The 15,960-nt window shown below is 41.7% G+C and overlaps 1 protein-coding gene across 9 annotated transcripts in view; it reads left to right on the top strand.

The window, feature by feature from the left end:
- Positions 1-15,960, top strand: part of PCNX1 (pecanex 1) — a 159,898-nt gene that overhangs the window by 70,143 nt on the left and 73,795 nt on the right. For all 9 annotated transcript variants that reach the window (XR_012903471.2, XM_075927290.2, XM_075927291.2 and 6 more), the window contains 6 exons: positions 2,649-2,706; positions 3,943-4,160; positions 5,644-5,797; positions 8,246-8,278; positions 9,093-9,261; positions 15,441-15,551. Coding sequence is in view for 8 of the 9 variants with exons in the window: in XM_075927290.2 (XP_075783405.1) it covers positions 2,649-2,706; positions 3,943-4,160; positions 5,644-5,797; positions 8,246-8,278; positions 9,093-9,261; positions 15,441-15,551 (743 nt within the window). In the remaining variant the exon portion in view is untranslated. The remainder of the gene's footprint in view (positions 1-2,648; positions 2,707-3,942; positions 4,161-5,643; positions 5,798-8,245; positions 8,279-9,092; positions 9,262-15,440; positions 15,552-15,960) is intronic.

Raw genomic sequence — 15,960 nt, 5'->3', positions numbered from 1 at the left:
ATTATTGCCATGTACATGGTTACACTTTCACACACCTAATCTGCATCAGACTGTTCATATACTGAATGTATCGGCATGTATAGAATAAATCTCTGAATGGGGTGACATTAAATTATTGCTTTCATTTTTTGGGGGGGGGGGTTCGGTGGGGTTTTTTTGGCCAGATGCTCTTTGCAGGAACACACACACTAGAAGTTTTATTCTGAATTTATTACTAATTACTGAATTTTGCAGTTTACAAAAAGCAAAATAAAAATTGATTCTGTATCTTACAAATGTAGGACACTCTCCTCCATGAGCAGACGTTACAGAGGTAGGAGAACAAGGGCAGATAGGTGAGGCTCGTTGACTAGCGAGTAGTTGGGCACTTGAAGGAATAACAACACTATGACCCAATTATAAATGACCTGTCTTGTTCAGGATATTATTACATCCAAAGGAGGTCTTGTTTTTCCTTCCTACCTTTCATCTGCAGGGTGTATGCAACTAGCTATCTTGGTCATTGCTTGCCAGAGCAATAGATACTCTGGGAATTCTATGTCTCCCAAAATATATGCATATAGTATTTTAATATTCTGTAAAAACTGTGCATATTTTGTTTGAGTTTTTATTATTTGGATAATTTATTTTTAAATATCTTTCAGTAAATATGTAACAATACAGTTGACAAAATAGATTCAGGAAATGTTTTTTGATAAATAGATTCATCACTAGGCATATTAATACAGAACTCTGAGTAATAAATTCTTTTACATTACAATACAGAACCACATTTCCCTCATCCTTAAGAAGCAGTGCAAACGCTTGGGTAGAGTCAGTGGTAATAGAGGACCTGCGGGAGAGGGAAGTAATTGCTGGGAAGGAGCTTGGGTGTGAACTTGAATGATTGTTGAATATGGGTGGGAAAAGAATGGAGTCACTTATTTATGGGAAGGTAAGGAAGGGATTGTTATGGAGCTCCCCCATGTGGGCCATGGCTAACTCTTTGCCTCTCCTGTTCAGTTTGGCACATCTACCCTGTCCTCATGTGTTTGTGCTGTGACTCAAGTACCTCCCTCTCCCTATATGGTCCCTCCCTCCTCCCCTACACCTCCATTCCCATTCAGCCCCTGCTCCAGTCTGTTCTACCCCACTAGTCCCTATAAATCCTTGTCTGATTTCCATCCTACCCCCTACCTCCCTACCCAGTATCTCTCTCTCTTATCTCCTGACCTGGCCCAACATTTGCTGTGCAGCAGACACTGCATATTCTTTCTTTTCCCTAGTCGGTTGGAATTGGCTGCTCTAGACTAGCTCCATAGTGCCTTCTGAGGGGCAAAAGATGGAACTGAAGCAATTAATTGGAAAAGTCCTGCAGAATGACTTACTCTTCATTTTAAACTGAAGAGTACTGCTTATTTCACATAGTTTATTCTTACAATGAGGAGCAAAGTCTGAATGTCAAACTAAATATAAGGGCTGGCACAAACTAGAAAAAAAATCTAGATAGTCACGCTTCTGCTTACTTTGTAAAACACCTCAGTATTTTTATTTTGCATTTTATCAAAATTAATTGCATCTCAGGGACAGGGAATAAAGAAAATGTGTTTAAACTTCGTGTGATTCTGACATGTCACTGCAGACTATATTTACACTCAATTGTTTGTGTGTATATTGCTATATATTTAACATTGTTGGGAAAAGCCCAAGGGTTTGATTAGAAGCAATTTGGCCTTGGCCCTAATGATAAAATGGTGAGAACTTTGTTTGAACTTTTGCCTCGAGATAGAAGGTAATATTTTTTTAAAATGCTTGTTACATTTTCAGAAGTGTTTTAGAAGTGATTTTTGATGAAGGCTAGACTCCGAAGATGGTTACCTTTACCCTGACCTTAAAATGATCAGCAGCAATGTGGGGGTGTAAGATAAATGGGAGAAAGAGCTGGAGATAGAACATAAGTCTACTAGATTCTTCTACCTTGTGAGCCCAAAGGAGACACACTCAGACTTTCATTAAGGAATGTCTAGCACATATCTTCTGAGGGCTAGCAAGCTTTTTAAAAAAAGCATACACTTAGGCAATAGGAAATGGGGTTTCTTCTGAGACAACTGCTAGCCAATCCATGAATCCGTGACAAGATGGTAGAGGCGAGGAAGAATAGAGCATCTTCATTATTGTTTTTGTACCATATGAGCACTTTTTCATTCAATATATGGGTAAGATTTGTTGTCACTGTCCTTGTTATACATGGGAAGTGATATCTTAAAAACCAAATACTTATTTGTTTAAATGTGCTAAAGCATGAAGTCTAAGGGTATGAAATGAGGAGTAACGTTGGATCGAACTAATGCATCCCGGCGCATCCTTTCACTTTTGAAACAGCTGTTGATCGGAGTAACACACCGGCGAGATTATGCTAATGAAGCGTGGGATATTTATATCCCCGCTTCGTTGACTATTTTGAATGCCTACATTTGCATCCCTAGTTCGAACGAGGGTGCAAGTGTAGACATTCCCTAAGAAATTACAAAAATGAATGAAGAGCCTTAAACTAAAAATTTGGTGTTGTGTTAGCAGAAAAATAAAACTTCAGGCATTTTAATACACTGGAGTTTCTTGTTGAAATCAAATGTAATATTAAATCTAAAGTATTTTCTCTATTCCTATAGTGACACGGACTCTCATGTATCAAGTTCTACCTCAGTTCGATTTTATCCACACGATCTAGTAAGTTTTAAATTTATTTATATGATACAGCAGCATTTTACTTACTTGCATGCACATTTTAGAGCACTGATCCCCCATACCTCGTACCAGTTTAAAAAAAGCAACTTTTTTTTACTTGGTTCTGGTGGAAATAAGCTCATTTTCAGTATTGCAGTGACTTCACACATATATTCATATTCTAAAGCTAAATTAAGATACAAGCATAACTGCACCTTTTAAAATTTAATTAAGACTAAAATATAATATTAAATCTGTATAATTTGATCATAAAGCATGTTGAAATTGGAGTAGGTTCTGACAAATGTAATACATTTGACCAAAAGATTGATGCATGTACTTAGGTGCATAGGAATAAGGTTCTACCTCTGAGATCTATAGGAGACAGAACTTATGAATTTCTGTCCTGCTGTTCTTAGAACCAGTCATGACTCTATCAAGGTATACATGTTGCCACCAAGATGTAATGTGCAAAGGTTAGATAAAGTGAAATGAGGCACACAAGTGAAGTGAAAAGCCCACACCACTTCATTGAACATACAGTACCTGGGTGCAAAAATTCAGTGGTTCCCAGTGTTCCCATGGCACACAAAACACTATTATTACTGTCAGCTTCAAACATACCTTTACACTTTCTTCTAGAGATGCAGAAGTGTAACTGTTCAAACGGTTAACCGATAAGCATCAGCTTCTATTATGGTTACATGCTACACAGCCCCAAATAGGACCAAACCCCCAAATAAATCTGTCTTGCTCTGTAAAAGGGTTTTATATAGAAATAAGTTTGCCCTTTTTGTTATCTCTCTCCTTCATTGATAATTGTTTACACTGGGATTGATAATAAACAAAAGTATTTTTATTAAGTACTAGAGGGCGGTGCCCCCTCTCTGGGGGGTAGGCAGCCCCAGCTTTCCCTTCCCCCTCTCCCCCCCCCCCCGGTCACCAGGGGAAAGGCCAGGTTGAGGCATGGAAGCCTACTGGGCCCTCCTCCCCCCCCCCCCTTTTCCTTCCAAGGCCAGCCCAGCCCAGCCCAGCCCCAGCTCTCCCTCCTCAGAATAGCTGATTACATGAAATGTCAATATATAGCCATTTACCTTTATCTAAAATCAGAATTAGTCTGTATCTGTGGCAAGACTTTTGCTTGCCTTATTATTGCACCTTTCTTCAGATTTGTGTAATAAGTGTAGTAGAAAGTTTAATTAGAACTTGAAAGTACTGTTAATACTTATTTTCTTTTAGCTTTCTCTTCCTCAGATCAGGTTGAACAGGCTGCTAACCATAGATACTGATCTGCTGGAACAGCAAGACATTGACCTAAGCCCTGACCTCCAGGACCATATGCAACCACAAGAGGAAGCAGCTAAGAAAGTTAAACAATACTACCGCTTTTGGATCCTACCCAAACTGTGGATTGGCATTCATTTTGATAGACTAACCCTATTGGCTTTGTTTGATAGGTGAGATGCTCCTGATTACAACTTGAAGGAACAAGGTTAAGAATAGTAACTAAATTTTGAATAACATACCAAATGATAAAAATGAATATATCTCTGGCAAGCCATATAAATTTATTGAGCACTGAAAAAAGAAACTGATCAAAATGTAATTGTACTAATATTATTAAAGCTATCTTTTATTTTCTTCTACTATTTCCTCATTAGTACTTAAATGGAAAATTCCAAATTATTGATACTAAAATGAGACAATGTGTATGAAGACAAGATAGTGACTTCTCTAGGAACTGTTTAAATACAAAAGATTGCTATTGCACTCTTCGCAGTAAAGCCAGAAAATTGAGATGATACAAGATAATGTTAGCCTCAGAGCCTCTCCAAATGATGGTTACAAACTGAAATAAATGCAAGTATAATTCAAGCAATTCCAGGGTTTCATCTTCTAGGCAGACCCAACCAAATCATGTTATTTGGTATCACCCGTTGAAATAAGGTCAACACGAATCCCTGTTGGCCATGTTTAGTCTGCTGAAATTTAAACAGTAATTTTTATTTTTCCTAAGTACAATTGTCTATGCAATAATAACTCTGTAAACTCCTGTTATTTCTATTAGTTAGTGCTACCCTGTGGTTTAAGTATAGAGTGAGTGGCTTAATGCCACTCAGTGAGAGAATAGTTTTAACTCTTGCACTGCACAGTCCTGTTAAATGCATAACCATGTCACATACACATAAGATAGCTAAAGTATTTTTTTCTCACCTTCCCTAACGTGGTGATGGAATCCTGAGTGTCCTTTGTGGATCTCTGAGAGAGGCCCATATAACAGGCAACATTCCTCTAGCTGAATATTAAACTACTTTCCGGGGTCATCAAAGCTGCTTCTTGAATGCTTAATTTTTTCAGGATACTGACTGTCTTCCACTGCATGAGTTCAATGAAGAGTGGGGGCAAATGGGAGGTGGAGGAAGGAAGGGAAGGGACAGGACAATAACGAAAAAGGGATGCAATCTAGACGTAGCCCTTGGGTATTACAACCTGGTAGACAGATTTGGAGTACAATTTAGGTTTAGCTGGGTCAGATTTGAGTGAGTAGCATTGCAACACTGCGTAAAGGGAGAGATGGCAAAGCACGCTGCTCAGTTCCGTGGGACAGGAGCCACTGCTGCTGTGAGGCCAGACTCACCTTTCAGCCCCCGATACACGCCTCCTTTTATCAATTGTATGATTTGCTTAAAAAGCACCATGCATACATCAAAATGCTGGTGGAGTGGCAATTGTCACACTCTGCCTCACTCTTGCCTGCATTCCTGTTTATCTCAGTCACTTTGAACTCCATGGGAGCTTCTGCCAAAGCTTTGCTAACAGACATGTATTACAGTTGGCTAATATGTACTATGCTTATTTGCTAGGTTTCTATGCTAGCAGTTCTCTTCCAATCTCTTCTAAAGCTACCAGCTATTTTGTATTATTTTTTCTCCCTTACAGGAATCGTGAGATCCTTGAAAATGTGTTAGCTGTCATCCTAGCTATTTTGGTTGCTTTCCTGGGTTCTGTACTCCTTATAGAAGGCTTTTTCAAGGATATCTGGGTCTTCCAGTTTTGCCTGGTAATAGCCAGTTGTCAGTACTCATTACTCAAGGTACCTTAATTTTTTATTTTCATTTTTAATTACAGTTTTGTACAATATAATTGTTTAGGACTAGTGTGACAAACTTTCTTGTGCAAAGGTGTTTGTGAAGGTTGAACAGTTAAGCTGCCAAGAAGTTTGGAAAGAGAACTGTATACTATGTGGCTGCGTCTAGACTGGCATGATTTTGCACAAATACTTTTATCGGAAACGTTTTTCTGTTAAAAGTATTTGCGCAAGAGAGCGTCTATACTGGCACGGATGCTTTTGTGCAAAAGCATCCCTGCTAGTGTAGATACTGTCTTGCGCAAGAAAGTGATGGCCATTTTAGCCATCAGGCTTTCTTGCGCAAAAAATCAACTTGTCTGTCTACACTGGCCCTCTTGCGCAAGAATACTTGCGCAAGAGGGCTTATCCCTGAGAGGGAGCGTCAGAGTATTTGTGCAAGAACCACTGATTTTGTACAGTACAAAGTCAGTGTTCTTGTACAAATACTTGTGGCCAGTCTAGACAGGTGGCAAGATTTTGCACAAAAGCGGCTGCTTTTGCGCAAAATGATGCCTGTCTAGACACAGCCTATGGGTGTAATAAAAATCTAAACCTCTTTGCCCATGACATACCACCACAGCTGTGATTAGGGAGAACCATTGGACTAAAACCTCACTGGTATAAAATAGGGAGGGATTGGCAACATGTTCTGTTAATTCCAAAGGTCCATGTGTGTCACTTTTTTCTGGTCTGGTCTGAGTGTGTTACTCTTCCAGACATATGGCAAGGGCCCATCCTTTCTCTGTTGCCCATTTGAGGGATGAGCGTTTGTGCTTCTGGGGTGGGGATTACGTGGAGATGTTAGTTGTTACACTTGTTGTTTTTAATCTGATGAGTCAGTGTATTTTTAAACAACTTACAGGCAAGGTCAGAACATTGAAGGGACACTTATTGTAATTGATTATTTAAATAAAAGAGGCTATCCTTCCATAAATGCACATGGATATTCTTTTTTCTACTGTATAGCATAGCCCTTCACCAAATGTCAGATTGCCAAGGAGGTCATCCCAAAATAGTTAAGGTTAGAAGACTGTTTACATTCTAAAAAGCAAAAACAGTTTAAGAAAAGAATGCATCAGAAATAGTTTGGGTTTCCTTTAGTATGAGAATTTCTTCTGTAAAACTTAGATATCCTATGTTGTATTATGGGGCTTGTAAAAAAATTAATATTCTTGTTAGAGATTGGGACTCTTCCAACTCATGATTCAAAAACTGCTCGCTGTAAGAAGTTTAAACTACTTTTGCATACTTCTCCTTAGCAAAAATATGTACATAGAATAAGCTTGTCAGAATTTAATTTCCAAGGTAAAAAGTTACTCATATTTGTTACTTTTGGAAGTTCTGTCAGGTCCTCAACAGGCATTTTAAATTTTACAAGATATCTAGTGAATATTTACGGATATTACAGATTTCTAGTACTTGCCAAATAACTTACCATCTGTGTAGTCTCGGTCATGTAACCTATGAAATTGTTGCATGCATCTGAGCTGTGGAGTCAGAGGAAAATCGATCAGCCATTACTGTCTATTACAGTGGTTGAAGACTCTTGGCATGCAATAGATATGTGCCTTGATGTTGCAGAGATGTTCATAAAATGGCTGAAAACTTAAATTGGGTAGCAACAGACAGTGAAACATGGTGATAATTGCATTTGGTGGTATTCTGAATCAAAAGAGCTCTCAGCCATGCTTATAGCCATTACCGTTGCTTTACTCTGGTTTAACTGACATTATAGGTTTCACAGTGGCTACGTCTAGACTTCATCCCTCTGTCGACAGAGGAATAAAAATCAAGCACATCAAAATTGCTAATGAAGCAGGGATTTAAATATTCTGCGCTTCATTAGCATAAACGTGGCCGCTGTTTTTTTCTGAAATGGAGCTTTAAAAAAAACCCATCAGTCTAGATGCGGATCTGTCAAAAATAAACCCTTTTTTGACAGATCCTGTATTCCTCCAAAAATGAGGTTTACAGGATCTATCAAAAAAGGGTTTATTTTTGACAGATCTGTGTCTAGACTACTGTTTTTTTGAAAAATCTCCATTTTGGAAAAAAGCGGCGGCCATATTGATGCTAATGAAGTGCGTGATATTTAAATCCCTGCTTCATTAGCAATTTCGACGTGCCTAATCTACATCTCTCTGTCGACAGAGAGGTGTAGTCTAGACACAGCCAGATATACACAGATGGAATGACATTCCTTGAATCTTATCTGAAGAAGTGGGCTGTGCCCACGAAAGCTCATGATACCATCTACATGTTTTGTTAGTCTATGAAGTGCTACCAGACCATTTGTTGTTTTTTAAGTTTATTCCTGGAATCCTATCTTAAATCAGCATTTCCACCTGGAATAATGCTCTAAACACAGCAGGACTCAAAATTAACATTCCTCTCTTTCCATTTTACTTTCAGAGTGTTCAGCCAGACTCTTCTTCCCCTCGACATGTAAGTCCATGCATATGTCATTTTAGTGTCCTAATGGGTCCAGCACTTCCACCGTGGAGGATTGACTCTCTCTTTGACTGAGTCATTAGCATATGGGGGGAGAAGTGCCATTTTTGGGATGACACTTCTGTTATTGTGCAGGATTAGGAATTTGAGTATTTAATTCCAATTATGGCTTTCTATGGGTTGGGCAAGTCACAATCTCCTTGCTTACAGTTTTCCTGTCTCTAAAATGTGTGGATATTTATTTAACTCTGAGGTGCAGTATGAGGATTTGTTAAAAAAGCAGTTTTGAAAATTGAAAGTTTAAATTATTACTCTTGAAGACTGAGAGCAGGGCTTTTTATTGAGCATGTATTAGATGGGTGGGATAGAAGTTTCTAATAGTGACCTAAGCCATTGGTGAAATACTGTCAGTCCTTTTAAGGAAGTTCCTTAAGGCATTATTGGTGGTGATTACTGTATTTTTATTACATAACTAACACTTCAACCTTTTAGTAGTAGCAAAATCTGACCAATGAATACAAAATGTTTCTTAATTTGTTTACATATCAATAAGAAACATTGTTTTAAAACTGGATGAAAAATAAAGGTAAATCCTTTCTTTGTATAGAAAGGATTTGAATGTTGGTACTGTCTCTACATCAATAAAAATGGATTAAAATATTCGTTGAAAGACGTTGACGATGTGAGAGGCTTTTTTGGAGAAAAGTATGGGCAAAAGTTTAAATTTGTGATTATTTGATTCTGTCCATTAGAAATGTGAAAAGCACATTTCTGTCTACTAATGAAAAAAATCTTCTGTTGTTTTCAGGGTCATAATCGTATCATAGCCTATAGTAGGCCTGTTTATTTCTGTTTGTGTTGCGGTCTTATCTGGTTGTTGGATTATGGCAGCAGAAACACATCTACAAGGTTCAGGTTGTATGGAATGGTTTTCACCAACCCATTGCTGCTGCTCTCTGCCAGGGACTTAGTTATAGGTGAGTTACTTTATTGTACATGAGCATCCAGTAACCTGAATGTTGTTATAGCCATGGGTTAGAGTTGGCTATTCCACCTCGACAAAAGCATTTTAGGCTTTTTTCTAAATATCAGGTCCACATCTGTCAGACTATTGCAGCACTACATTCTGACCCCAGTTCAATTTCTTTTTATTTGAGAGAGCAGTTTTAAGTTGCTGGTGTCCATAACAGAGTTTTGGAATATGAAAATGTTTTCCCCTCTCAAACCGCTAGGAATTTTAAAAAGGTGCATCACGGTGGTTGGCAGTGTGTTAATTATTGGTATTTATATAGGATGTAGGAGCCCTAGCTATATATTGGGATTCCATTGTGCTAGGCGCTATGCAAATGTGGAACAAAATATGGTCCCTGGCCTCAGGTGCTTACACTTTATAACACAAGAGGCAGCAGATGACTACAGACAGACTGGGGAGTAGAAATAAACAATGAGACAATATTATTCAACATGATAGGCAGTGTTATCTTCTCCAGGCTCTGCCATCTTCGAGATGGCTTTCAAAATACTTTCCCTCTTACTGTCTAAAAATCCACTTCTTTTTCTTCCAATTTCTGCTAGGTAGGCTTGTCTCCACCCTTGTAGTTTGTGCTTGAGTTGATAATTGTGCTCATAAAATCCAGTGAACATTACATCAACCCCAAATTCTTCTCTTCTTCCTGAACAATTAACACTAATTTATTTCAGGTACCAGCTGCTTTGAAGGCATTGTAACACTGAGGGCACGGTTTCACATTCCACAAAGAACTGCACATAGGTTGCAGATTTACACTGCCAGATAGAATCAACAAGCATAGATCAGAACCACAAGACTGTCAGAATTCGTTCACTCCTGGAAAAGACAGCCCTTTCTGCCAGAGAACATAGATGCAGGGCAAGACAAACCTCAGGGTTAATTAGGCTGATGCCAGCATATAGCAGTGAAGCCAATGAGAACTCAGCTAGGGTATCTGTTCTCATTTGTCTACCAAGAGGGACATGCACACCTAATTCACACAGTCTATATCTACTCCAAATGTCTGTCAGAGAACAGTGCTGCAGCAGTTTGATACAGTAGTCTGAACAAAGGACATGTCTACATTTGCCATTTGAAGCAAAAAGTGTCCTTTTTGTGCAAAATCTATCGGCATGTCTACACTTTCCAATGATTTTTTGCAGTTAAACTCCGTTCTTCCTTGCTTATGTCCATTCATTGTAGGTGCATGTGCTTGCCACTTGCACCGATGCCAGAAGTTTTATTTTCCTCAGCAGTATCTATAGGGACTGGCTCCAGTGCCCCTTGGAGTGGTGCAAATATGCTGCGCTATATAGGGCACCACCACTGATAGTGCTTGGAACTGTGTGCTCCAACTTCGGCTCTAGTTTTCAGTGCTAGCTCTCCCATTTAATTGTAAATAGTTTTCCTCTAGTAAGTTGTTTAAGTATTTGTATATAGTTGCAGATTAGCAGTTAGTTGATCCCTGTTAGGGACTTAGCATAGACTTTAAAACCCGGGGAGTGGGGCATGCCCTGTTCCCGGGCTATCTGCTGCAGGCCTGTGCCAGACAGTGACCTGCATCCTCATTGCCTTCGCTGCCTCGGTGAAGCCCTCATTTTGGACAAATGTCGGATCTTCAGATCCTTTTGTCCTTGAACATTAAACATAGGATCCTCCAGCAAAAGGCCCTAATTATGGAGTATCCCCTCACTCTCCAGGACCTGTGGTTGGACCTGGCTCTGAGCACCAGAGCCTTGGTGCATAGTGTTCCCCCGGGGCCATCAAGCCAGCATCAGGCATCTTGTGTGGCTCCAGCCAAGAAGACCAAGAAGTCAGTCAAAGATAAATCTCCTGCTCTACGTAAAAAGAAGGCAAAGAAAGGGGATCACAATGGGGACCACACTCCAGACAAGTTGTTGACGCAGACCGAGCAGGGCAGCCCTCCTACTTCCCTATTGCCCAACCTGCCCGTCCACATCCCTTTCACTCTGAAGGCTTTTCAGGAAGTGTAGGACATTGTTACTATGTTGGTGCCTCTGACTCTGGCATCGTCTGGGTCCCAGCATTAAGGGAAGCTGCCATTTGCTCCTTGGTTGTTGAGCACACAGTGCTCTCACACTCCCGTTCAGGTGGACAGGAGAGCCCCTTATAGCCCTGCATGGTGGATGAGAGCGAGACAGGGCCAGACGTGTCATCTCAAGCGTAGCCAGAATCTGCACATAGACCTGTCTAGGCATGCACCACCCCTAGCAGCCAAAGCGCACTGGAGCTAGACACTTCCCCCATACAGGCCTTCTAGGGACAGATCCCTGCAAACACTCACCAGCATTGAGATGCTTGTGTCAAGACCATAGGCCCTACAGGTTGCGCATGATTTCCCTGCATCGAACACCAACTTCTCAACACCAGTCACCACTGGAGCAAGTGGTGACTGGTGCTGGTCTGCTGACCATTGATCTAGGCATTGTCCGCTGTCAATAGGGTCAGTGTTGTCTGGCAGTTCCCAGAACTGGAGAGAACTAAAAGAGCTCCACCTGTCAGCTCTGCATTGGAGTCTGTTTCTCTTCCCTCCTTCCCCCCAAGTGCAGTTGTTTGCACTGTACTCTGTGCTGTCTTAGATGGTGCTATAGCCAGCTTTGCAAAACATCCCGTGGCCCCAGGCACTTTGGCCAGGCCAAGAGTACCCATGGACTCCCTGGAGCTTCCCCGTACAGCCCCACATGATGTGCTCAGTGGCTGGGGCTTTTGGAGGCCTCCAGCTAGCAATTGGCATGCACCAGAGTCCACCAGGCCACTTACCCCTCAGGTGGAAGAAGAGGCAGATGACCGTCCCCCAGTAGCAGAGGAAGGGCTTTCAGCACAAGCCTCCTCAATGTCGTCTCATGACACTCCTTCCAGAGGTCTGTCAAGTTAAGGCCCTCTAGGACTTAGAGGGTGGCCACAAACCTGGACCTCTAGGTGGAGGAGGCTTCTGATGTCGTTTGGAGTCCTCAGACAGGTAGTGCTGGCTAAGGTGGCCCTTCTGCTGTATGATGGAATGGACAAGATTGCCAAAACTCTGTGGCATTTCAAAAAGGGCAGAAGAAGTATTTTGTCCCCATGAAGAGCTATGAATATTTCTGTAGTCACTCTACCCCCAACTCCTTGCTTAGTAGATGCGGTAAACAATTAGGAAAGACAAGGTCAACCTGCCCCAGCCCCAAGGAATAAAGACTCAAAGCATCTTGATCTGTTTGGTTGTAAGCTTTATTCCTCATTGAGCTTCCAACTCCAAGTGGCGAATCACCAGGCCCTCATTTTCCACTATAATTTGAATATGTGGTAGGCAATGTCCAAGTTTGATTTTACACTCTCTGAAACACACATGGAGTAGTTCAGGCCATTGTGGACGAGGGAGCTTTGACAGGTAGGGTGCAAGCAGCTTCTGATGTGGCGGACTCGGCAGTGTGATCCACGGCATCCACAGTCTCAATGAGAAGGTTGCCATGGTTGTTCCTCTCCAGGTTGTCTCTGGAAGCCCAGCATTCCATCAAGGATCTTCCATTTGACAGGGCTGCCCTATTCACAAAACAACCAGACATGAAATTGCATGGGCTTATAGAGTCCCTAACTACCCTGAATACCTTGGGGTTGTAAATCCCAGGGCAAGAGTGGAAGACATTCAGACCCCACTTACCCCAGGTGAAAGGGTCCTACCCCTGGCAGGACCCAGCTCCAGGGAAATATAAGCCCTTCTGGAAGTAGCTGAGCCATCAGTCTCAATCTGCCTCTCAACACTTCTCTAGCCTGGCCTTTTGAGTGTGTGCCTTGGCATGACATGCCTTTTGGACCAGATCCTCCACGTTTTATTTTCATCCCACCTTCGCTCCTTTCTCCCAGCCTGCAGCAGCATCACTGTGGACCGTTGGGTCCTGGCCACAATACAGCATGGCTATACACTGCAACTATCCTCTACTCCCCCCTTCCCACTCATCCTCCCTGTTCCTCTTCAGGGACCCCTTTCATAAGAAACTGCTCAAGCAGTAGATCAGGTCGTTACTCCAGGTGGGAGCATGGAGGAGATACTGTCCCATTGCAGAAACAGGGGCTTCTATTCCTGTTACTTTTTAATTTTGAAAGCCAAAGGGGGCCTTCATCCCAGCCTGGACCTACAAGACCTGAGCCCCACTATCTGATCTGGCTCAAATTTTGCACAAGTCTCTTCGGCAGCCGTCCTGGCCCACGTCCCAATTCAAGACATCCGCAAGGTGGCAACATAGCCCTCAGTCTACAAGTTTACATCCCATTACGCCATCACTCAGCAAGCCAAGGATGGCAGAGCCATGTTACTTTCAAGATGTCCTTAAACTCCTACTCGCCTCTGTAGACCCTGCTTATAGTCTTCTTCGTTGAATGGACATGAACAAACACTAGAAAAAGACAGTTATCTGTTTCTATAACTGGCGTTCTACGAGATGTGGTATTCATGTCCATTCAACAACCCATCCTCCTTCCCCTCTCAGAGTTTCTGGCAAGAAAGATCTGAGGGAGGGAGAGGCCCGGCAGTATCCTATCTTGTGTGGCCTATGTGCACCACTCCAGGGGACACTGAAGCTGGTCCCCTATGGATACTTCTGAGGTACAGTCTTCTGTGACTGGTGCACATGGTGAGCACGGATATCTACATTGAATGGACATGAGCAACAAATCTCAAAGAATACCAGTTATGGAAACAGGTAACCACAAAAAAAAAAACCCCAAAAAACAACCCACCCCCCCAAAAAAACACCTCATACTTGCGCAAGAAAGGTACAGCTCTTACTAGTGATGTTCAAGGGAAGACCTTTTCTTCTGGTTTAAAAAGCTTTTAGCTTCCAGGAGATATCTCATAGTGCCTAGGTGACCACTCCGGCCAACAGCTCTGCTGTTCTGATGTCAGATAAATAGAGCCCTGGGAACTTTGAAACTCCTCTTCGAGTTGTCTTGGCAAGTGCTCTCTTATCATCTAGTCAGGTGATAATGTCTGCTCCACAGAGCAAACAGTCCCCTGCTTGCAGTAATTTTGAACTCCTGGAGCTGAACTCACTGGTGAAATTGACAGTGCAAAGTCTGTGCAAGTATAGACATAGCCTTAGATGTGAAAGAAGGAGCTTAGGGTGTGTCTATTGTAGTGGGAAAGCATATATAACCTATGTGTAATGTCCAATTGAACAGTTAGTCTGTCTTGGGAGGTGGAAACAGGGAGGGAGGAAAGCTAGAATTAAAGAAACAAACTTCCTCTCTTCAATTTTATAAACTTATTTATTCATTCCAGTGAGGTTTTTCTTAATGTTCAACAAACCTGTGGTGTCATAGGATGAAATTTTGGCCCCTTTGAGTTAAATGCAACCAGAATTTCCCCCCAGGAGTTTTTACAGGTGATCTGCTGAGATGAATGAAAACTTAAATTCTCATGTGAGAGACATTTTCAAGACTTTATACCTGAAGAACTTCTGTGATTTTACTATATGAAATTGAAAAGCTTGTGATATAAAATTCTTGTCAGATTTCAGTGGTGATTAGATTGGGAGTCAACAGATATGTGCTATCCTCTGAATGTTGTAATGTTGTGACTAATCTAGGCAGAAGGTGGAATTTAAATGAAGTTTAATGTATAGGTTGAACCTCTGTAAATCGGGATTCCCTGGTTCGACAATTGGACCACGGATGTTCCAGGACCAGCAAGTCCTGGTGGAAGGGAGGTGGTTGGGCTCCCTGGCACACTGCAGCTGGGCTGCTAGGTACAACCCAGTGGGGCTTCCCAGCGTGTCCAGGAGCCCTGAGCATTCAGAAACCCAGCGCACCACACCTTAACAGGGAAGGGGCAGAAGATGGGGGGGAGGGGGGAAGGCAGCCAAGATGCCACCAGCCAGTCCAGGTTTGGGGAGGGTGGTAGCAGGGGGGCCAGATATGACCTCCCCTGTTACGACAAAATCCCTCATCCGCTCAAGTCCTGAGGATCCTGGTCCAGGGAGGTCCAACCTGTAATAGAAAACTGTCTACATTTCTACCACTATTCATCCTGTAATAGGAAACTGTCAAAGTACATATGCTATAGCGATGCTTGTTTAACTACAACTATGAGGAGTATTGCAATATATCGGAGTTTCCATACTCACTTCTTTCATTTATCTTTCTTTTCCATAGTATTTACGCTGTGTTTCCCTATAGTATTCTTCATTGGTCTCCTGCCTCAGGTGAATACATTTGTGATGTACCTCTGTGAACAGCTGGATATTCATATCTTTGGTGGCAATGGTGAGCAGTGTTCCCTCTAATTTTTTTCATCCATATACAGAATAAATTTTATGTGCACCAAGGCATGTGCTGATGTGCACCACCAATAGAAACACATGGTGCTGGCTGTGGGCAGCTCTGGACGCTCTGCTAATCAATTGGGCAGCATTTGAATCTATCCTGGGTGATCACCTCACCATTCAGCCTTCAGGGAACACTGATGGGGAGTACAGTTTTGTCAAATCTGCAGGGAAGTATTAGATTTCTTGGGCACAGTAGATCAGGCAACTACCATCATTTTCTGAATTGGATTAATAATGTAATGTAAAGGTGTGTTTAGCAGCATGATTTCTAGATCCAGGCTTAAAATACAGAACCTATGGAAGTCAGTGAAATAAATTGTATGCAAACTCCTATAGCACCGTTCTGT

Source organism: Pelodiscus sinensis, chromosome 5 (genome assembly GCF_052426305.1).
Source record: "Pelodiscus sinensis isolate ZL-2025 chromosome 5, ASM5242630v1, whole genome shotgun sequence".
In the NCBI taxonomy this organism is placed as follows: Eukaryota; Metazoa; Chordata; order Testudines; family Trionychidae; genus Pelodiscus; species Pelodiscus sinensis.
Note: the sequence above shows the minus strand (reverse complement) of the source record. Positions and strands in the feature narration are given on the sequence as shown.